This window comes from Lycorma delicatula, chromosome 10, assembly GCF_047948215.1.
Source record: "Lycorma delicatula isolate Av1 chromosome 10, ASM4794821v1, whole genome shotgun sequence".
Taxonomy (NCBI): Eukaryota; Metazoa; Arthropoda; class Insecta; order Hemiptera; family Fulgoridae; genus Lycorma; species Lycorma delicatula.
This window is the reverse complement of record NC_134464.1, coordinates 23,277,762-23,302,592: the sequence shown is the minus strand read 5'-3', so window position 1 is coordinate 23,302,592 and position 24,831 is coordinate 23,277,762. Positions and strand designations below refer to the sequence as shown.

Here is a 24,831-nt window from a genome sequence, read left to right as displayed (position 1 = left end):
TTTATTAATAAAATCACATAAAGAAACCTAAAATCTTGTTTTTATATTAAAATATTTCTTTTAACAGAACAGAAATTAGATTCAATCATTTTTAATTTATGTCAATTATATTTCTTTAAAATATTTATCAAAATCTTTATTATTAATTTTTTTAAATACATGTACATGACTTCAAAAGGTTAAATATATGAGAAATTATACACAATGTGAAGAAAAAACTTTTAAACATAAAGCAGACAATACAAAAATTTGACTTTACCTTTGGAAACCATGCATTTTTATCACGATCCCAAACATAGACAGTGTTGTCAGTCGGATCGGTGTATGTGTGTGTATCATTTTCGTAGCCATAAACTCCCTTGCCAAAATTAGGAGCACCAGTAATATTACTACTAACTTCATTCTGCTTTCTATTATTATCATCATCATCACCATTACCACTTTTTACCGAACTAGATTCATTTTCACTAGATCCACCAGTGCTAGGTTCTACTGGTAACCATGAGTTCTTATCAGTATTCCATTTGTATTCTTTATCTGAAATGATATAAAAACATATAACTTTAGGCAATAAGTTAACAAAATAGCTCTTAAAGTGACTTAATTAAATCATAATCAGAAAAAATGTTTTTTTTTTTAATTTTTTATTTTAGATCACTATTGTGTAACACCACATATGAAGAAATAATAAATCTGTATGGCAGATAGTCACAAAATATACATAAAATAACACGACACAACAATGTCACAATTTAATACCAAAATTACAGTTATAACGCATACTATTTCGAAACATACTCTAATAGCATATTACAAACAAAAACAACTGAAAATAATTTCCATAAGTTAAAGCTCATTTTACATTTATTATCCTTGCTTGAATATCAAGAAAATGATGGAAGATGGAGAACTACTACTCATCAGACAGATATTCGCTTACCAAATAATAGCATCTGTCCACCAAAAAGCCGCAAAAACCTCCCTAAATCCCTTCTAAAGTGGTAATAGCTTATTATAAAGATAATAAAGATATAAATGAGCATAATTTGGTACATGTTCATAGGTGAATGTCCTGTGTCCTATGCTTTGAATAGAAGAGGACATTTTATGCTGAGTGTCACTAGTATGAAAGTCGGAGTTATGTTTCAATTCCGATTGCTAATCTTTAATAAACAGTAGTCTGGAAAAATAAATGGATGGAAGAGTGAGGATCCTAAAATATCTAAAAGAACTCTTGCATGAATCAGTAGGTTTCAGTTGACAAATCATCTGAATGATGCTTTTGAATAGTAAATATTTTTTTGCTATCAACAGAATTACCCCAAAAAATAACTCTGTAATTTAAAAGGGAATATACATATGCATGATACACTGTCACAGAGTTTTCCTGTTGATTATACTCAATAGTATAAGTAGAACAAAAAAAGCACAGTTTAATTTAGATGACAGATTGAACTTGGTTTTTCCAACTAAGGGTATCATCAATTGTGAGACCCAGAAAATCAGCAGAGCTTGACAATTTTAGAGCATCCATAAATAGAGTAACTGTTCCACAATTCAAATGGAACCTTACTGTTTGTGTTTTATTGGAATTAAGCAGCAAGCCATTAGACAACAAACCATTCATTAATTCTGATAAGATCACTACTCACTAAATTAGAAAAATTACACTAAATTAATTAATTTACAACTAATTAATTACAACTAAATTAATTAATTTACTCACTAAATTAATTTAAATTTATACAAGTCAACATGTAATCATTAGCAAACATAACTGGCCTTGACAGACACATCAAGTTTTGTAAGTCATTTAATAAATCAGGAATAATACTGGGTTGAGAATAGATCTTGAGGAACATCATCAGGTACCAACTCATAGGTGCTACTACTGTTTAATAACCTGACATGAACACTCTGCCTAGTCTTTTAAATAGGAGACTTAAGCAGAGTACATGCAACTCCACAAGCACCACAGTACTCAAGCTTCTGGAACAGCAGCTCATGATTCACACAATTAAACATATATATATAAATATATATATTTTAGATATATTGAAAAATTCTCATAAAATATCACAATGCAGAGCTATTAATATGGAAAAATAAATAATCATTTTAACACCAGATTCTTTTTAGAAGAAAAAAGGAATAATGCTTAAGTAGTGGAGAGCTTTTATATGTAAAATAATTAAATGAATTATATAACTAGAGGCTTTATATGTATACACCAAGTTTAAACTAGGGGCTAACATGCAAACTATTCTAGAGGATAATGGAATGTTACCTTATGTTTTACAATTTCTTAGGGCTGTCTGTTTATATTATAACTATTCATGCCATTTGCCATAAATAGATGGTAATTTTATTGTAATATATCTTTGTATTTTTATTTCGCTTTTAGGATGCGTTACAGGATTTTTACTTTGAAGAAGTATTTTTGCATTTCCGGGATTTTAGTTTTTAACATTTACTTTTTACAACATATTGTGTTCAAGCAAAAATAACATTAAAGCATTTTTTACCCAGAAAAAATCTACTACAAGGGCACCCGTTGCAAACACATACATTCCCATTGGAACAAAACTAAATTTCCTTGCAATATGTTTTTGAATTAAGGGTTGTGTATCTTTTGGCTCACTTTGTAAAATAAGCACAAAATTAGATATTACTAAAAATATTAAAATGGAAAAAATATGAAATATCCAAAAAATAACTTAATGCCTCGACTCAAGGGGCTTCTTAACAACCTCCAAATGGATGCCAGATAAGTAATTTCAAAAGCATGAAGCACTGTATGTGTAAAGCTGAAAAACCATTTTAACTCAAAATAATCTCTAAGTATTTCAATAAATATTAAGTCTAGCAATAATTATTTAAATCAATCAATTAAAAGAAAATGTTTGCATCACATCTAACTGATAAAATTTATTTTTAATATATGTTAATACCTGTAGATACAATACTCAAAATATTAATTTAAATGAATACTCACTTGTGTTTTTATCAGTGTATGTATATGTTGTTCCATCAAAATTGTAATCATTTGCCGGTCCAGGTAATGACTGCTGTTCTGATACCCATTCTTTCTTATTTTCATCCCAAACGTACCTGTACTTTGTTTGTGGGTCAACATATATACATTTATCCCCTTCATAAGTTACATTAGATTCATCAAATGTTCCAGTGTTTGGACTACTTCTGATATCATCATGTTTTTCTACTACTTCTGTTTCATTAGAAGTCATATTTAAAATGAATATGACTTCATGAATTAAACATACACTGTTTTTATTTAATCATGAATAATAAATCTAAAGCTGATAATATATTTATTTAATAACACCTCCTTTACCAAAAGTTGTACTTTGCTCAGTATTTAAGATAATCTGCAATTAAATACAAAAAAAAGTTTAAATTACATTGCATGCTATGAATAAAAGTATAATAAATCAAAAACTTTTAGCAATCAAATAACATTAAAGACTGAAGCATCAAACTAATTACTAACTATGTCTGTTAATAATTTTAAATCATTTACCACGAAAAGAAAATATATGTTTAATTAGCAATGATCAAAGAGTAAAGAAATCACCAACAGGGACAGCAAACATTTCTTTTGTGGTAGTAATTTATAATCATATAAAGTAATAACATAATATAAACTGACTTTCATTTTTTATAATTGCTAGTAATAACTATTTTTACAAATTTGTTTAAATTACTACCTGTGTTGGTAGGAACTTCTGATTTTGTTAAAATCTGATGTTCTTCTGATCTGAAGGATCAGTCATAAAAACAGTCTCTGACAGTAATTTTTAACTCATCAATATTCTGTATCAGTTTATTATTATGAAACAGTTTGTTTATTTTGTATGTGTTTGTGGATTATTTTCACTGTGATTATTAAGTGATAAAAGCAAATCCTTTATTTTTAAAAATGTAGAAACACATGATGATGCTGAAATAAAGAGAAAATATATTTAGTATCATTAGTAAAAATTAAGATGTAAATACTGATCAAAACAAGACAATGAACTTAAAACATAGGGCACAAAATTTCCATGAAATAATATGCAAACTGGTAACACTATGTTTATCAAGTAATTTAAATCTGCCATCATCTGCATAATAAAGTTCCAGGTTTGTTAAAAGTTGATGTTATTTTCATATGTTCAGTGGGAAATTTAATTTGTGCAATTAAAATGACAGACACAAGTGAGTATTTAATTGAAAAAAGACTAGTTAATATGGAATATATTTCATGTAACCAAACACTAGACATATAGTGTGTGTGTGTTGTGTGTATGTTGTGTGTGTGTGTGTGTGTGTATGTTGGTGTGTGTGTGCATGCGTGTAAAAACAAACAAAAAAAACACAACAAACAAATGTTTGGTAAAATGAAAACATAAGAGACAGATTCATTTAGCATTTTGGTAAGAAAGTTCTATCAGGTGTAACACTCAGAAAGTGGGGGAAAAATTATTTTTCACCAGGTCAGTTTAAAAAAATTCTGTTTACAAACTCATTGTAAGTCAACCAGGAGAAGGCCTTCAGAGTTAATTATTCCCCAAAAATAATGAAAAGAGATCTTGGGTTTAAAGTCTTTAAGTCAGCCCATGTTAATGAACTTGGTGAATGGACATGGTCATGGAACTTGGTGGTGGACATGGTTTTAAGAGAAACTTGTTGCAAAACTCTTCTAAGGCATTTTCTGAACAATCAAACATGCTAACAGTTTTCTTCTTCAAGTGCGCTATTCACCTGTATAATAGATCTCTGACATGTATTTTTAATATAATGAAAATCTCCATTTTTTACACATGGTATGATACCCACTACATGCAATGATGTGGGAAGTGATATCTGAGGTGCATCTGATAGGGGCCATACTTTTTTAAAGGAAGTATTTCAGAATTTCATACGCTTAACATGCGTTTGGTATTGTGCATCAACTAATATGCATAATTTTCTAATTATTATGTATTTTTTATTTATCTAATATAAGCACAAGTTCCCAATTTGTATATTTAACATTAATTATATGAAGTTACCATGCGAAGCGAACATAGGTTATGTTGATATACATACGATTTGACAGTACACACAATCAACATAATCTAACCAAACAAAACCTATAATCGCTTCGCTTGCTAACCTCAACTAATTAACTGTAATATTTTGATTATTTTAATAATAAATTCAGGAATTACTGCTTATAGCAGAGTTGTTATTTTAGTCAAGCAAATAACGAGAAATAAAGTAACTATGATAATAGCATCACAACAAAAATAATATGTAATAATAGTACAAATAATAATATATATGTAACAAAAAGTATATGTGCTAATTAATGCACAAGTACCAATTTTTTTATTATTCAGTTTATAAAATTATTCAATTGATTGGTAAGGAATTGCCATTTTACAGCAAAATAGAGCTCCAGCTTATTGTATTCAGTCAATTACAGACTTTCTAAACCATCATTTTGAAGGATTCTGAACATTTTTAAGGGATATGAAGGAACTCCAAAATTCAGTGTCAGCCTGTAAGTCCAGACTTAACAACCTGTGATAATTCAATCACAGGGGCATAATCAAATAATCAAGGAAAAACCTCCCACTTATGACTGAGGAATGTTGAGAGTTAAAAACCACTATCAGAGACTGTTGTTATGTCAACATGGAAGAGAATATTTAAACTTTGTGATTGATAAAACTGTGTGCAAACAATACGGGAACAGATACATCTGTTAACTTCAAGCAAGTTTTATGTGCAAAAATATTAAATAACTAATAATAAACAATTTGTATTTACTTCTTTATATGGGTAAAAATTTTATGGTGACCAACCTGTAACATTATCTCTGAAAACAAATGTGAAAGGTCACTGATAAAATGAGAAATGTACATTCACAATGCATCTTCTAGATAGATAATAAGCCTACTACTCCATAATATGAAATAACAACATATTGTAATTATATTACAATATTTATTTGTAATATTACTAACCAAATAAAAAGTTCAATCTGTCTTAAATTTAATGAAAAAACAAAAAAACAACACAGTTTTACACAATGATGAAAAAAATCATATTTTCTATACACAAAATTAAAATAATAATGGGTTTATTTACTCATTGCAGTAATGAGTAAAAGTGTGACCTAACCTATTAAGTGGGTGAGCTATTCAATGAAGCTCCACTAGTTTCAAATCAATATAATGGAGCATTTTGTCTGGATGCACACATATTTTGAATATATTACTTTGGTAATATAAGTAAACGACCATACAACTGTTGAATGCAATTTAATTATACAGAATAAAGTAAACCTATAACCAATAAAAATATAGTAATAAATTAAGAGAGGTAGCAATCATACGAAAAATATAACGCTTGGCAGCAACTTGTGAGAGATTTAAATATGAAGAAACTTCATTTCGCAACATTACAATAAAAATTGTGGTACCAGCAATGAACTTAATTATAACTATCTAAAAGAAAATGTGAATCAAAATACATACGTTTATACTGCTGCAAAATAAGTTTAGTAACGAATTCTAAAACCGTATAATGTAAAAAACATAACAAATAGGTTAGTTAGTTTACAAGCTGATGGAACCTTTTGAGTCCCAAAAGCGAAGTATTGAACTATTCATTCAAAATAATAACCGCCGGTAACAGTTCACAGCTTCATTTAAACGTAATCGTATATAATCCTCTTCTAATGACTGAATCTTGTGAATCTACAGCTGTTGATCATTTCTTATGCCACAACGATCAGCACTTTAAACATCTAGTTTTTACGTGAATTACGTTTCAGTCATAATGTCTTTGTCAAGAAAACTAAAATAAAGTAATTAAATCGTTGTAAATTAGATGGAGACTATAAGAGGGTCCCACTTTTCAGAATGATACATTGAATCAAACTTTGAGACGTCTTCTGAGACTGCAGATGTTGAGATCTCAGTGTATAGTATTATTTGTAATGTGGGAAAGTTAATCTGCAATGTAGCGAAAAACTCTGGAATAAACTCATATTTGTTTTTTCTGATGTTCTCCCATAACTTGATACTACAGCTCCAAATCGATTTAAGGATGGGTTTGTAAATTATTAACGTATTCAGAGATAATTTTGAGTTTCTATTTAGAATCCACTACATTTGACAAAATTTAGTATACAAAATTTTGTTTTTACTAAACTTATTATTTTCTTTTTGTCTAAATGTGAGTTTTTCATGTGAGGCTGTTGTCCAGGTGCATACCCAGGTATTTTGGTATACATTATGTAGCTGAATGTTATTAATGTAAATGTTTATTTTCATTACTTTATACCCCACAATTTCTGCCATTCATCAAGGTTGTTTTTAAAGATGTTTAGATTCAGTGTCTTATGACTCGTGAATTGCTTGCACTGCAATGCCCCATCAGTGAAAGCAGCTATTTAGTATTTTACCCCTCCGGTTTGGTCTAGTGGTGAACGTGTCTTCCCAAATCAGCTGATTTGGAAGTCAAGAGTTCCAGCGTTCTAGTGCTATTTAAGGCAGTTACGTTTATACGGATTTGAATTCTAGATCGCGGATATCGGTGTTCTTTGGTGGTTGGGTTTCAATTAACCACACATCTCAGGAATGGTCGAATTGAGACCGTACAAGAATACAGTTCATTTACATCCACACATATCATTCCCTGAAGTAATATCTGAACGGTAATTTTCGAAGGCTAAAACCAGGAAAAAGAAGCTGTATATTATTTGGAAAAATATACGTTCCGAAAATGTATATAGAGTTCAAGATCGCGTATAAGTCACTTCGGTACTTACGTATTAACGCCACCGTAGCTACAGCTTTATTTAAAAACAAAGTAGTCAATCGGATTTGGGTGGAAAATGGGCCGATATAGAGTTTAACATAGATTCAAAACAGTCTATTAATTTTAATAAATGGTTATTTATAATAAATATAATTTAACCTACGCTCGCTAACCTTGACTAATTAACAGGAGTGTTTTGATTATTTAAATAATTGCTGAATTTATTAAATAAATACTCAAAAAAATTACGGTGTTAATTAGTCAAGGTTAGCGAGCGTAGGTTAAGTTTGGTTAAATTATATTTATTATAAATAACCATTTATTAAAATTAATAAAGAGACTTCATTTTCCACCGAAATCTGATTGACTACTTTGTTTTTAAATAAAGCTGTAGCTGCGGTGGCGTTAATACGTCAGTACCGTTACTACCTTTAGGAATACCTGTATTTATGGATAACAATTCTAATGTTTCAGTGTAGAATTTAACCATGAAGTATCTATTTAAAAGAATTTAAGATACTAAATATTGATAAGGTAATCGCTGTTTGATCTTAAAAATAAGGCTGGTATGGCAGCCTTATGGAACTCTAGGTAGATGTCAAACAAGCGGCAGGCAGACTTTTTCTAAGTTGAAAAGCAACGACTGTGAATCTACTTGGTGGTTCTCGAAAGCTAAATTGGTAACCGGTACTAGTTTGTTTTATTTGTAAATATGTTTTAAGCAGAAGTTTATCAAAAACTTCTGAAAGTACAGGCAGTAACTTAACTGACCGAAGTAATATCATTAAATGGTTCACCTAGTTTGCTAATTACAATGATTTCTACCATTTTCTATATATCTGGGAAAAATTTAATTCTGTTTTAAAAGTCAAATTAATTACTGCAAATTATTTTTGTAGTAATACTTTAAATATAGTTAAAGTAATTAAGTCCTAATCCAGAGATTTTTTAAGATTTTATTAATGATATTCATAATTTTGTTAAGGAAGGTTTTACTGGACATTTGAAATGGAGACAAAATAAACAAAAGATCTCACCTTCATTATTTTTATTAGAAGGAAATGTAGAAAAAATATCTGAGTAAGTATGTGCAATCCCTCGTTCTTTTCTTTTTAACTTCTTGCTAAATCTCCATATGGAAGTCTGAAGGGTAAAATAGTGCATTTAATACATTTCATCTTTTAACTAGATGAAACTAAAACATTAAGTTGATATTGTTGTTTGGAGACAGTTGACCCAGATATTCCTGTAACAATTTATTGTTAACATTGTTATAAATTTACAAGCAGCACTGCTGTAGTTTCTTTTGTCTAAAGGACTTTGTTAAAACTGCCAGTCTCTCCTTGCCCTCCATTTTTCAGTGGATGAAATTGTAATGTTCACTGGGAATATGTGTTACTATATTAGGAAAGGTTTTGTTGGGTGTTGAGTATTATTGCTGCACCTTGGATAATTCTGACTAGGTAGTCTAAAGAATTATTAATATGAGTTTCATGTTTCAATCTGATACTACAAGTGATTTGGTCACCAAACATTTTTAAGTATTCAGTCTGTAAATCTGTCCATTATAATTTGAGGTGATGAAGTACTATTGAATATGGTTGTTATTTGAGAGCTGTTGAGATGTATTCGTGTATGGTTATATTTGGACAGATAAGTTCTCAAGGTGTTACATTGCTCAGATTGAGTTAGGTGAAATTGTTGAGCAGGAGGTCCTGTGGTATAATTCTTCTGCAACGTTCATGTATGGTATAGGGCGATCTGCCAGGTTTTATTGGTTGACAAAAATTTTATACTGGCAGTAACATATGTCTACAGTTCTGTGTAGGAGGACATTGGATTGTGTCTTTTTGAGACAAGTTTCTGATGCTCATCATGTTAAACTTGTTATTGATGGTCTTGATTTTTGTGTTGTTAGTTTGTATTTTCAATATAAAGATTCCACTAAGGAACATTTAGAAAAATGAGATACCATTTTTGGTCTTGTTTTAACTTTAGAGCTAGTTGCTGATGTAAATGCTAATTCGCTTCTTTGGTATAGTTGAGTCACTAATGATAGTGGGAAGGCATTGTTGTGCATGGATTTAGAGGTGGTCTTTACTGTTTTTGGTGACTTACCAACATATGCTGGAATGGCAGATAGTAGGAGATTACAGAAATGAATATTAATATTACTGTTGGTAGGAATATCCTTGGTAGGGTTGATGCCCTACCAAGGATGATTATTCTAATGATCATTGATTAATTATCTTTGAGTTGATTAGGGAGTTGTGAGACACTTATAGATGTAATGTTCCTGTTCATCATGAATGCTTCCTGCATAAAATAAAGGCGGATTAGTCTAAATTTGTTAATATTCTCTCTACTAGAACGCATGTCTTAGACCGAAGTCTGGATGGTATTTAATTGGAAGACCTGGAAGAAAGATTTTCTCTGACTTTCATCAAGACCGCTGAGAATTCAGTTCCCCATAGTTCATGTTGAGAGAGAATTGTTCCTTGGTAGACTAAAGAGTTGACTTTGATGAAACAGCCCTTGAACCATCTCAGGAGAACTGCTCAGCAGGAGAGTGGTTTTGGTAGATGACTATCAAAGGCAGGGGTCTAAATTTTTCCATTTGGTGAGGGGTTTTAGCATCGAGACCCAATTAACTGATGTATTTGCTATTAGGATGGGAATGAATGTGGAGAACTCTGCGATGGAGCTGCTGTGTTGGAGGGTAGGCATTGACCTCGCTCCCAAAAGCGGATCTGAGCAGAGAGAGATAGATACTTTATGTTTTTATTACAGGTTTGTTAAATTTTTGAATCTGTTTCTTGATTTTTAAGTAAATCAAGAAAACTTTGAGTAAATTATAGTTGATGCGGTCAACACTTGTTTTATTGGTATGTGCATTGCCTAACTGAAGTTAGATGTAGAAAAACATTTCGGGTGAACCTTCGATGTCAGGGAAGGAGCGAGTATCGCGCCTCTGCAAATCGGTTAATTTGATAGTTGAGGGTAGTAAGTTATGGTAAGTGATCGTGTTTGGAAGGGACCATACGAAGGCGTTAGTAGGTTGTGTAAATACATTAACGGATTTGTTTGCCGAGACATTCTCATCCTGACATAGGCCAAACTGATAACAGTGTTGTGTTATTAGTTTTACAAGGGTCTAAAAGATAACCTCCGGAAAAGTCCATCAGGGCTAGGAACGGGGATGGTTTGGCGACAGGGATCATCTCAAGACGGGTGTATTTCCCTAAAATAGTCAGAATGATTAAATAAACCCTATCCTATGTTAAAAGTTTTTGAGTTACCTCTTACGGTGCTTGAGGGGTGTGATGGCTAAAAAATAAGTTGTGGATAAAGGGGGTTTGTTATGTATGAAAATAGTTAAACGCACTGTATTGAAGAATACTCGGTTTCTGAATGAGCCTAATGTTTCGAGAAAAGAGAAATATAATGACCTGCACGCGACTGTCTACCTCGTGCAAGCAAACTTTAATTATTGTCAAATACATTCTCTATTTTTAAAAATAGCGGATTGTAGACAAGCTACTATCACACTGATAAAGCCTATCAAAAGACAGGATTCAGCAAAAGGAAAATGAAACAAGTTCAAGTTATCGTTCAGTTGAAATAGGTATCTTTTGCACTCAGTACTAGCATAATACAAGTTCTTTGATCAGTAGCGTGTAGGTTATGTTTGGCTAATCGCTTCGACAACATTCAAATGGCGTTCAAAACTTTATTCAGCTCGGTCAGTTGGTATTTATTTATTTTGTTTACTTTAATACGTAGAAGAAAATTACATTCCATGTTTATTTCTATCATTTTACCAAAGCCTGTTTAGTTTGCCGCAAAAAAGTACGTTTTTTGTTTACAATTCAAGATGTTTGATTAAGGTTATCAAATCTTTGTTATACTTTCCGTATATTGTAATAAAAACACGACAAATTTGTATTTTTATGTCCATGTATTTTTAATTTAAGGGCAGTGTATGATAAAGTGAGTTAATAAGTTCCAGTTTTTTTATTAGGTGACAAAATATCTTGAGATGATTGAATTGATTTAGTTTGCAACAGAATGAAATCTTAGTTTCATTTAAAGCGCCTCGATAAAACTCAAATCTTGCCATCGTTATTAATTATTTATTCTGTTTTTATTCCCGTCTGAAATATAAATAATCTCTTAGGCTTCCTAAACTATCGGAACAAGATTTAAAGATATACAAATGTGCTGCCAAATCATTGTTTGGCGTTCATAAATATGAATCGTGTAGACTGATATTTAGAAAATTACCTATGTTAATTTATCTATGTGTTTTTTTATATTACTTTTTTGAATATGTAACCTCTGCTATAAAGATAATAGTTAGTTATTAAAAAAAAATAACAATATCCGCCTTTAACAAGCCCGACAACAAACTGTTTTTATATAACTCAGTATAATATTTTGGCTTAGAAGAGAGAGCCTTATTATACTTTCATTGCCATTTTTAATAAATTCCCAAACCATTTAAAAACTTTTTGCGCTTATTTATGTAGAATAAACTTAAAAGATTTTCTTTTACAGAAACAATATTACTCTTTTTGATGAATTTTTATAAAATAATCATTACATTTTTGATAGTGACTGTGTAATTATGTCTTTCTGCATTAACAGACAAATTGAGGAAACGTTTTTGTGACTGATGAACTAAAACAATTGAAGAAAAAAAAAGATTATAAAAAAATTATTTTAAACTTGTGCTTATTCACAGATTTACTAGCAATTAACAATAATGACTTTTGAGTTATAATAAAGGATTGATTGGTTAAAATATATATATATATATATATATATATATATATATATATTTAAATTTGTATTTATTTAACAATAAAAATAAGTAACTTTAAGCATTTATCAGTGTGAAAAATTCATTTTGATTGTTTTGTTTTGGTTACTGTAGTATCAGCTGTTATGTGTAATATAGTGTTCTCATGACATGAGAATATTTGTTTACGGATAATAACAAGATGCAATATGCTATTTATTATGCATATTTGAAAATGCCTTTTGACTTTTTATAAGAGATTCTTACATTATATGGATTGTATAAATCTTGTTATTTAGCAACTATTTATGAACAGATTATTATTTAGCATATTTATGAGCAATTTTAAGTAGCAATGTCCTGTTTTTCCGAAAATGTAAAGCAATTGCTTAAAAATGATGAAAGCAATTAACTTTGCTTTCTTTGGTGTTTCATATGCTTTTCATACTACATACATAATTTAACATAATGATCGTTTTAGATTATGTTGGGTGATTAAAAATTAAATGATTAAATGATTTGTAAAAAAATTATTTTTCAAATGTATACAGTAGCTTGCAAATTGTGGTTACACTATTTGACCATATTCATTCTTTAAGTTGTCCATGTAATATGAGTGAGGTTATTATTCTTTGGTTATTTACAAATTCTCATGTTATAAATAATGTTTTGTGAAAGTTTTATTTCATTTTATTACAAAATCATACTTTATATTTTGGAGTATCTTGAATATAAAATAATGGACATAATTCCAAGGAATGTTTGAAAATTGTTTCTCTTTCTGAGCATACCAGTATTATACAGTGATAGATAACTTCAGACTGTGGTGTTGGACTAGGGACAGTGAAAGCTATTAAAACAATTTAAAGAAATTGGTTCCTTTTCACCTCAAAGGAAAGGCAAATGTGACTGTAAAAGAAAAACTATTCCAGCACAGTATTGGTTATTAGTGATAAAAAGTAAATTTGATTCAAAATTATCTGCTGGGACTTAAATTGAGAATTAGTTGCTAGTCAACAGATTTACACATGACAACTGTAGATACAGACTTGTTGCAGCTGGACTGAAAGCTTGTCAGCCAGATAAAAACCATCTTTTAACACCAGCAATGTGCAAAAAAAGGCTCTTGTGGGCCAAAGCACATACTGACTGGAGCAAAGAAAACTGAAAAAATGTTATACTTTTTGATGAGTCACAAATTTATATTTAGGGGCAAAGGGATCTATACATTAGAAAAATATTAGATGAAAATACATTGTTGGCTCATATTTAATAATTAATTTTTAAGCATCTAAGAAAAAAATGTTTTTAGGTTGTTTAACATTTGAAGTTCAATACTTCCAGTATATTGAAAAGTGATGGATATATCAAGATGTGAGGGAAAGGGTTGTGACACAATTTCAAAACAAATTCCCACAAGGCAACAGATTGTTCCAAAAGCATTTGGTGCTATGCTATATTTCCAAAAGAGTGAAAAAGTTTTTTGAAGAACAACATTAAGTGCTCTCTTGGCCAGACAACTCCCCAAATTTAAACCCAATTTAAAATCTTTGGGCAGTAGTTAAAAAAACGACTAAGAAATGGGTTGTACAACAAAAATGAACTTCATTAAAGCAATAATAATGGTATGATTTCATGATGGATTAATAAAAAAAATGTGAAGTGCACTTGTTGAATCGATGCACATTTTGTGTATTAAGTGATTAAGAATAAAGGACGTTACGGTATTAATTACTAGGTATTCACAAATTGTACAGGTATGACTTTTTTCTAAATGAAGTTATTTCTATTAAATAACATCTATGTTTGGATTAATTTCCATGCTACTTTAGATTATTACATCATGATTTTACGGGAAATTTCTTAAAAATTTTAAATTTCTTATTTTAATTAAAAAAAATTTTTTTTTCTTCTTAATTTTTTAAATTTTTAAGTACATTTATTTTATGTGTGCACCATGAGCCACTGGACAGATCAACACTGTTGTTCAATTTGTCCTGAACTCATGAAATCAGATCCTACTGAACACTATAATCAGTGTTTGTGTAATTTTTTAAGTCATCTGCATCAACAGGAAGGGAAGGAACAAAAATTTTGACCCTCCATTTCTTAGGAAATGCCAGAGAACAAGTTCACTTTAGGTGAATCACATGTATACTGTACAGTTTCTCTAGTGTTTTTTGTTCCCATATTCATTGGTTGTGTTCGTTGACTTTTTCACGATTGTGAAATTTACACTTTGTATTAAAAATTAGGTAATGAAAGAAAAAACTTCTTGATCAATACATTCCTACATACCCACACAGAAAGTTTTACGTAATACTTTGTCATCGTCACTTAAAAATTTTGTTACAATTTGTATAAGTGTGAAATTCAACCTAAATATATATTAGTTTTTTAATTTCTTGACAATAAAATGATTTTCTGCTGTTATTTCATCCCTATGTTTTAGGCATCTACCACATGATATGTAATCACTTACCTATTTGTACGTTTAGTTAATAAGACTTACATATGTTATAGATGCAGTGCTGGTGCGTTCTTTCATTTCAGGTGTTAATTTATTTAACTTCATAGGTGTGTAATTTTGTACATTTTAATATTTTCAGGTTTCAATGGCTTTTCTAAAGCCATTTTCAACAGTTTGCCAAATTTTCCACATGATCATTGTGGAATTTCCATTTCTAAACTTTGTGATCTAGTTGATTTACCCAGGTTTTGTTGGTACTTAGCATGAACTCTAAAACTTGTTCTACTGACACAGGGGACTTAAAAAAACTTCGTTTTACACAGAAATGCTGTATTTTCCAATTTTTTTTCCTGTCCTAAATGGATTGCCTTGTTGATGGTTGTGTATCATATTTTGTTCAGAAACAACACTGTATGATACTAATGAAGTTTATTTTGGCTAATTCAAGCAAGCAAAAATCTTTCTGCACAGGAGTAGCAGCCATCTTCTCAGACTGGTTATGCAACACAATAATCAATATTGACATTTATTATAAATGTTTTACCACCTTTTCCTGTAAAAAACCATTTCCCTTAAATGCGTATTAGTTACTATCCTTAAATATAAAAGTTACATTTTTTTATAAACTATCAACAGTGTATGTTTCCTTTGTTGATTCTGCTTAAAATTATGGCTAATTCTAAGTTAATTTATTTTACGATGCCCATATAGTTGTGCTTTATACATATATTTTTATCAGGATCATATTGGATTATTTGTGATCTTCCTGTTGCAAGCAATGATAAGGGTTGATGAGATGGGTGAATGAATAATAGTAATGATGTAAATTTGTAGATTGATAAAATGATTAAACACTTGCAGTGCAGGTAAAAATAAAAGTTTGGATGCATAACACAGATATTGATTTCAGTAAATCAGATGGTAATATTATTTAGATCTGAAGTAGTATGGGAATGTCAAATTATTTACAAAAATGTACTCTAGCATTTTTATGAAGTTGCCTCTACTATGCGTGCATGTACTTCTATGTTTACCATTTTGCCGTTACTCTGTCTCAATAAAGTTTTAGTAGACTTTTGAATGAAACATTGTTGGAATAAACTTTCATTTCTTTTCCAGGTGTGTAATTGTGTTTTGTTTTTATAACCAACATTACTTTTCTGTTTCTACAGTCAGTGAGAGTTATAGTTGCATTCTTGAGAATTTATCCTAAATATTTTGCTGCTAGTTTTATCCTAAAGAACTTGTTAGTTTTAGTCTTTTTTTTTTTTTTTTGCTAGTTTTAGGAGAAGCCCAGGATAATTCAGTATTCCCCAAATAATTTCACCTTCATGATGCACATGAAATAATGTTCTTCCTGTCATGAGATTATTTCTTTCAATTGCCTATTGCTTGCTTATATGCAGTCTTTTGGATATTGATTTTCTAATGATGAGAGCAGCATTTGCACTTCTCTATAATATTTACTATGAGTATGGTTGGCATTGATCTGTTCTTTGCTGTCATTAATGAGATTTGTTACAATTTGTATAAGTTTGAAATTCAACCTAAATATATATTAGTTTTTTAATTTCATGACAATAAAATGATTTTCTGCTGTTATTTCATCCCTATGTTTTAGGCATCTACCAAATGGTATGTGATCAGTGCTGATGCCTTCTTTCATTTCAGGTGTTAATTTATTTAACTTCATAGGTGTGTAATTTTGTACATTTTAATATTTTCAGGTTTCAAAATACATGATGAAGAGATGCAGCGTTTCCAAAGACTTAATGTCTGGTCGACAGTTGAAATCTTATTCTACAAAGTTTGATCCACCGTATTTGGATGCAATGAGACCTAAGGTACCGGTCTATGAAGTAATTAATGTCCAAATAAAAGGTTATGATTTTGCTTTGGTGGAGTCTTATCAGAGTTTGGTACATAATATTGCCAAAACTATGGAGTTGGATGTGGCAGATAGGTAAAGGTTTTATATTTTGTATTTATTATTTACTTGTAATATTGAATACGCTAAAAAACTTATCGAGTTTGAGAAGAATTTAAAAACCTTACTGAATTCTGTTGCTTAAAATATAACCCTTCCAATAATTAACTGATTTCATTAAAGAAGGTTGGTCTTAATTTAATTTGTTTTCATAGCCATGTTTACTTTACTTGGATATATTTGCAAGTATTTTGTGCAAATGTAACTGAAAGCATAAGAATAGGTTGAATCATTCCCCATTTTCTTAACTTGTAAAATTTTATTGTTTGGATGTACTTTGTCTTTAATGCTCCTGAGATATTCTTTGGCGTAAATAATCATCGGTTGTCCCTGACTATAGTTATAGGGACAAGACTAGAAATACTGTTAAGATCAAAAACCCAAATTTAATTACAAAAATATTCATGTAAATTACTGTAGAAAAAAATTGAATACAGGATATTGAGATTTAATTTTATTAAAAAACAAAACAGACTGAATTGTGAAAAAAAAATGTAATAGCATGAAATAAATAATTTTGTCCATAGTTTGGAAATAACAGCTGATCATTTATTTACTACTTTTTTATCTGAATGAATTGATTTGTTTTCGGCTTTGTTGAAAATTCCCTGCTCGAAAGGTTCAAGAAAAATCTGTGGATATTTCAGTCATTTATTGTTAATACAAAATTTGTTCAGGTTTTTTATTTAGTTCATCAGTCACAATTGAGTAATGCCTTTTCCTTGTAATTGTGCATATCTATCGAGACAATAAGTTGTGTGGTTCATCAAGTTGTTTGTTGGTATCAGCGCTGAACAGAATGGGTGTATGATGAGGTTATAGATTGTTGGCTGCTACTTATACAGTGTTTCTTAGGTGGAACTAGTTCATTTTCAACATGAATTTGGTTCAGTCTTCTGCAAGGTTTCATTGAAATATTTTACAATGCTTTGCTGTTTTAGGACCTGGATGAAGCCAGGTGTATGGGTACACTTATATACTGAAATAATTTTTTCTTTTTTAGAGAAACAAAATTTACTTATTTAAAAAAAATTTTTTTTTTAAGGACTCTTAACATGATGTGTTTTTGTACATATTTGTGTATAAGTTATTGTTACGTAAAATCTTACTTTAAGTTTATAGATTAATTTTAAGTAATGCCAAGTTACCATTACTATAGTGCTAGCAATAGGAGTGGTAGTATTAGTAGTAGAAACATAATTTGGTTTATTATAGGTTTTAATTTTATTTACGTGAAATCTTTTCTGTTTAAGTTGGGCAACTCCAGCTACTACGACTAAAGTAAACAAATTTAAACCCTTAAGCACTGTGGTAGATTCTGAATTCAACTTGACTCTTTATGAACGGAATGTACAGGTAATTATTAGATAAGAGTTATTCTAATAAATGATGTCCATAAATTTTTGTATGTGCTCTGTAAATGAAGTCTTGACTCTTGTAATGCTCTAGTCAGGTTGTATCCTTAATGCATGAATTAAAAATGAAATTAAATGTATCCTCTATATACAAGTCTGTTGGTGACTAGTGTATTATTATCATACAGTTAGTGATGACAATCTGACTCAATTTTGTATTTTAATTTTTCCAAAGTCTGCCTTTTGGTAAACCTTAAAATAATTATAGAAATAAATCTTACACTCTGATACATGATATATCTAATTACGATAAAATTTATTAAAAGTAATCTATTTTCTTTTTGAGTATATTAAACAAGAGATAATTTGAAATAAAGACAAAGTGAATTGTGTGTCTTGATAATATGTGATGAAACATATCAGTTTGACAGATATAGTATCTTTAAAAAAAATATATTCCACCGCTTTTTTAGGTTTATTTTTTGAAAAACCAATGAAAATATTAATTATTGTTAGATTAGGTGTAACACTGTAATTAATTAATGAAGTAATTTTCAACTACTAGTTCAGTTTATAGTAAATTACTTAAAAGTTAACTCCATTTTCAACTTTATTTGTGTACTCTGAAGAAAGTAGTTCCTAACTAGAAGTAGATAAAAAAAATATGAAAATTTTGTTTGTTTCCAGAGTAATTTATTTCAATTTAACCTAATTGTTTTAAAGTTATTATTTTCACATGATAACTCTGATAAGTGCAAAATCTCAATTGTGATTTTCTCAAAAAATAATTTTTATGATCTTGATATTTACTATTCTGTTATATGATGATTTTGTTTTTTTATGAATTTGAATATTATTTTGTGCAGTACTACTTGTTTGGCTAACTTCAATAGAAGTAAGAGGCTCCAGATCAACCCGTACATATTTTTTTTGTATGTTTTGATTTACCTTGTTTTTCTAATGTTAAGGAAATTCCTTTAGGGGTTTTTTTGTAAATTTTAATAAAAAAAATTACATTTTCTACACATATGATTTAAAGATATCTTCCTTTTTGTCATAATTGTGCATTGTCATACAGTATATATTGTATATCATGCATATACGGGATTCCCACATGTCCTGGAAAACCTGGAATTTGAAAAAAACATTTTGCAGTATTGAAAATGTCAAGGAATCTTTTGTTTGTTCATTTGCCCTTGAATTGTTATTAGTACTCTAGAAATGTTGTAAAATTTTTCTTTTTTCGAAACTGTTTTTTTAAGAAAGGTAATTTTCTAGTGAAATGTATACCGAAAATAAAGCTTCCACAATTTGGTGGTTGAATAGGTGTAAGGGTGATCAACTAAAAGTCTGAGAAAGAAAACGGATAGATTTTGTTTGTAATTCTCATTTTTCTGCATTGTGTTGTGTAGTATCTACTGTAATTTTGAGAAAATATGCCAAATAACTCTTGTATCATATCTTAATGTAATATAGAGTTATTTTTTTTCAAGGTCTGATTGGTCACGAAATAAAACCCATGCAAAAATCGGATGAACCTTTGCGCATATGGGTTGTGCAGTGTCTCTAGTAAGGCCTTCAATCACTCCGCGTCACTTCGTTTAATTCTGATCACGCAGCTAGCACGTAAACATATCTACAACAATAGCATCTCCCGCCAAGTGTGAAGTGCATGTGGTAATTTGATTTCTTCAGGCTGAAGGGTGTAATGCAGCTGAAATTCATCAACGAATAAGTAATGCGTATGGTGAAACTTCAATTAGTGACAGCAAAGTGCGACAATGATGCAGGAACTTTAAAGCAGGACGTACAGATGTTCATGATGCAGGCGGTCAGGGAAGGAAGCGAGTGTCAACTGATGATCTTGTTGAGCGAGTCCATGAGGCAATTCGAGAAAATCATCGGTTCACAATTTCTGTATTGAGTGATTCGTTTCCTGAAATTTCAAGGTCAGCTCTCTACACCATTGTGAGTGAGATACTTCAGTACCGGAAACCGTGTACGAGATGGGTTCCCAAGATGCTGTCCGACCATCACAAAACAATGAGAATGGACGCCTCCCTAACGTTTCTCCAGCGCTACCACAATGAAGGAGAAGATTTTTTTGAACAAAATTGTCACAGGGGATGAGACATGGGTCCATTTCAAAATTGAAGAAACAAAATAATAATCCAAACGGTGGATGCATTCTCATTCTCCCAGTTAACCAAAGAAGTTCAAGCGAACCTTCTCCAACAGAAAGTGTACGGCTACTGTGTTCTGGGACTGGAATAGGGTTCTCTTTGTGGAATTCATGGAACGTGGCAAGACCATCACTGCAGCCTCATACTGCGTGACTCTTCAACGTCTACGAAGGGCAATTCAGAATAAGCGGAGAGGAATTTTGTCATCAGGGATTGTCTTTCTCCATGACAATGCTCGGCCGAACACTGCAGCTATAACAAAGAAGCTCCTGCAGTGTTTTCGTTGTGGGAAGTATTTGATCACCCACCATACAGCCTGGACTTGACTCCATCCGATTTTCACCTCTTTGCTCACATGAAACGCTAGCTAGGAGGACAACATTTTGGCACAGACATTGAGTTGCAGACCAATATAAAAACATGGCTGAAAACACAGGCGGCTCCGTTCTGTGACGAGGGTATTGGAAAGTTGGTACCACACTACGACAAATGTCTAATTCGGAGTGGTGACTACGTAGAGAAATAGCGTAACTATGTAAGTATTTAATACAAATAAAAAATTTTTTATTTTCACTGTGGTTTTAATTTCGTGACCGATCGGGCCTTGAAAAAAAAATAACCCTCATATTATTACAATATAATTTGGTTTTTGTAGGTTATTATTTTTGTAGCATATTATAGGTCTCTGTTGTGAATTCATTGTTGGAATATCATATTTTTTTTTAGAACTGTAAAGATTTATTATGATTGAATAAATGAATCAGTTTTGGGAACGCACGACCTAGGAATACTGTAGAAAGTGGTAGAGAATTCCTATTTCCCATCAGGAATTTTCATCAGGCTGAGCATATTTTTTTTAGGTGTTTGGTTTAATGTTCTTTTTTATCATATATAAAATTTTTTCTTACAACCAGATTTCCGAAAATAGTCTAAAACATTTTATAAACTGTACCTTCATAGTGTACTGCTTCTTTGATTTGAGTTTTTTTGTAACATAAATCATAAAAATCACTTATTTCATGCAACTTAATGCATCTATTCAAATTTGTGGATTTCATTACACTAAATTAACTATAATGTTTGGCTAAAGGGATAAAGATGTTATGTAACAATAATGAAGTTCAAACAAAAATTCACTCAAAATATTTTTTCATGAATCATTTTTGATCAAAACGCATTTATTTTTAATTGATTACTTGTAGATATTTATTGTAAAGTTTATGAATATATAGCATACATAATTTACAGTACACGTGACTTTTTATGATTGTATTAATCTGCAATATAATTTTTAACGATAATAATGTTAATATGTACAAAATAATGTTAATATCGATAAATTTTTGGAAAAACACATGTCTGGTCCCTTTATTTGACCCTAGTAATGTTAACTTCGAAACTTCCATAATTATACTTGGCCATTCATTTTCATCCTATGACAGTATATAGTGAGAAAGTTGAATTATTCTTCTTTATATTGCCTTTAATCTATAGACAGATATATGCATTCCAGACAGGTTTTAAACCGTTACTGCATCTGATTTTTAGGTGTTAGGTTAAGATTAGATTATACATAAATCCCTTACATTGGAATAAGTGTAGAAGAGTTAAGTGCTTGCATTATTAAAATTAATATAGTTGTAATAAAATATCTTAATGTTGAAATTGTTGCTTTTTGTTTATGTATAATAAATGTTACTGTGTAGAACATGGAATATAATTTTACCTGTGTTATCTGCTAACTGATATTTTTAAAGGGAGGTACTGAAAGTTTGCTAGGTCACATGCTCACATGCTGTCTAAAGAGTCTTGTAAATGTCTGGGAAAAAAAAAATTAAGTTGATGGGATCCTGATATAATTCTATTTTGATATTCAGATTATTTTTACATGAAAATTCCAGAAAACTAATAGAGAAACATACAAAAAACAATTCATATTCTGCATTCAAGAGAGAGATGTAACTCACATATAGTAATTTTCTTTTCAAAATTGCTCTTTTCCTTACCTATTCTTATTTTTATGAAGAGAATTCATTCCTGACCTTATTTTCTTATAAGAAGCTTTTTTCATATAGGAGCATTCTTTGTTTGTGTATTCTGATTTTAAATAAAAACAAAAAAAAAAGTTAAAGAAAAGAAACATGTTAAAACACTGTGCTAGTATTTAAAGAAATATTCTTTTTTAAATTCAGCTTTTTATGTAATTTGGTGCTAAATTTTGGGCAGCAAGTTTTCGATCGTTTGTTTATAATTTGGTTCAGATTTCAAATGAAATTTAAAGATTGAAATGAATTTAAAGAAATGAAGAAGCATTATTTTTTAATTTTTAGGAAATTTTTATTTTTAGGCTTGTTTCATCTTTTAATGTCATTTATTTTTAGCAGCGCAGGTAATTCTAATGAAATTATTTAAAAAATTAACTTTTTCAAATTAAATTGGTGTACATTTATTGACTGCTATTTTCTAACTATTAGTCAAAAGGAATTCATTCTGAAGCTATGTTAAAATTAAAACTACCCATTCAAAAGAAAAATATAAAATTAGTTTAAAAGAATTGAATATGTGTAAGTTTAACACGTACAAACTTGATATTGAATGTCCAAGGGAGTTTTGGGACTATATGAAGTTATTTTTTATTTTTAAAAATTACCGTTTTCTATAATTACTTGATTTTTTTCTATGAAGTGCAATAATTATGTCAATGAAACAAAATTTGTAGTTAGTAGTAGTAAATGGGTTATCCGTGTTACATTAATATAATTAATGGAAGTGATTTATTTGTAGGTGCTTGATTTGCCATCATCAACAGCTGCAGTATTGGTAGAATTATTACATAGCTGTTTACCACAGGGACTGACTGTGACTTTGCATGCTCACACTGATGAACATGAAGACATTAGATATGTACCAGCTTATGAGCTGGATGAGCTGAAGTCACAACTTGACTCTCTGGGTTTGACAAAAAAAAAGTGAAATTAGATAATTTCAATTTCAGTTGATTAGTTAGTCATGATTTTAGATATGTTTTTTCAAAATGTATAGTTTTTTAATAAATTATTTTTGTTTACTTTTTCTTTATTGTATATATTTATTTGAAAGCAGTATTAAATCATTGAAAAGTAATTGCTGAAAAGCAAACTTTTTTTCAAACAAACTTATTTACTTTCATGTGCATCTGTTTGGGAGTGAAAAAAAATTAATTAAGTTCCCTAATATTTGGAGTTAGCAGTGAAAAATTATGTCATAATTGCAATTGTGTTTTTTTCTTTAGCTCCAAGTTGTATGGAATAATAATAAAATTATATTTTAATAATTTATCCTAAAGTATTTAAGGAAAGAGTAATTATTTTTATTTTGAGCATATGTTGATTCTTGCGCTGTGAATCGCATAATTATATGTTAATATTTCCAATTAATTGCATTTATTAATTCAAAATAATTAATGGATTGTAAGTATCAATTCAGATTTTTGAAGACCATGTTTCATGTAAAATCTAATGAAACAAAACTTATGTATATAATTAGCAGAAAACTTTTGTATAACTTCATATACGATTTGTTTTATAAAATATTTAGACTTTTAACACTTGTATTTTTACATTATTTCAAAAATCCTTTCAATTTAAACAAATACCTGTCATATTAAATCCATGTTAAAGAACCAAGTGTATACTTGGGCTAAACAATTTAAGGGTGAGAGAGAAAGTGTAGAAAATGAAATGTATCAATGCCCAAGGTCATATCTCACAGCTGACAACATCCGTACTGTTTCAAGAGCTTATTGAAGGTGATCGTCGGTTCACTGTTGAAGAAATCATGTCAGAAGTGGGTATCAGCTATGGGAGTGCCTAATCCATTACCTCTGATCATCTTGGCTTTAGAAAAATTAGTGCTCGATGGGTTCTAAGGGTTGACCGAAAATAAAAAACAGGTCAGGTTGGAAATCTGTGAGAGACTTCTGAATCGATTTCGGCAAGAAGGGGACAATTTTTTGAGATGCATTGTCACATGTGATGAGTCATGGGTTCACCATTACACTCTGTAGTCAAAAATGGCGAATAAGGAATGGTGAAGGAAAGATGAGGGCTGCTCAGTAAGGCCAAAACCCGTGTATCAATTGGAAAAGTTTGATTCTAGTGGAGTTTTTCTCATTGATTTTCTCCACAATCGATGAATGGTGCATGCAGCTTACTATTGCCAGCTGCTGCAGTCAACAAAAG

General features: G+C 30.2%; 2 protein-coding genes across 3 annotated transcripts in view; one reads left to right on the top strand and one right to left on the bottom strand.

Annotated features, from left to right (window-relative positions):
- The window catches only part of barc (RRM1_TatSF1_like and RRM2_TatSF1_like domain-containing protein barc), a 181,421-nt gene extending 174,586 nt beyond the window's left edge, over positions 1-6,835 (bottom strand). The window contains exons 1-3 of one of the 2 annotated variants that reach the window (XM_075376757.1): positions 6,528-6,835; positions 2,996-3,389; positions 260-537 (exon numbers count right to left, since the gene is read on the bottom strand). In XM_075376757.1, the coding sequence (XP_075232872.1) occupies positions 260-537; positions 2,996-3,248 (531 nt within the window). In that variant the 5' untranslated portion in view covers positions 3,249-3,389; positions 6,528-6,835. Of the gene's footprint in view, positions 1-259; positions 538-2,995; positions 3,390-3,728; positions 3,882-6,527 lie in introns of those variants that run through there. The other variant, XM_075376758.1, reaches the window with a different exon arrangement.
- Positions 6,836-11,405: 4,570 nt separating this feature from the next.
- mRpL48 (mitochondrial ribosomal protein L48) lies at positions 11,406-23,685 on the top strand. The gene is made up of 4 exons (XM_075377430.1): positions 11,406-11,557; positions 16,814-17,049; positions 18,327-18,429; positions 23,396-23,685. The coding sequence occupies exons 1-4, from the start codon at positions 11,531-11,533 to the stop codon at positions 23,582-23,584; spliced, it is 555 nt and encodes a 184-aa protein (XP_075233545.1). The 5' UTR covers positions 11,406-11,530; the 3' UTR covers positions 23,585-23,685.
- Positions 23,686-24,831: the final 1,146 nt, after the last annotated feature.

Bases quoted from the DNA above. Each gene is read 5' to 3' on its own strand.
- mRpL48 (XM_075377430.1), top strand. From the start codon at position 11,531: ATGGCGTTCAAAACTTTATTCAGCTCG. The intron at 11,558-16,813 runs GTCAGTTGGTAT...TAATATTTTCAG, and splicing joins TCAAAACTTTATTCAGCTCG to GTTTCAAAATACATGATGAA. The intron at 18,430-23,395 runs GTAATTATTAGA...ATTTATTTGTAG, and splicing joins TTTATGAACGGAATGTACAG to GTGCTTGATTTGCCATCATC.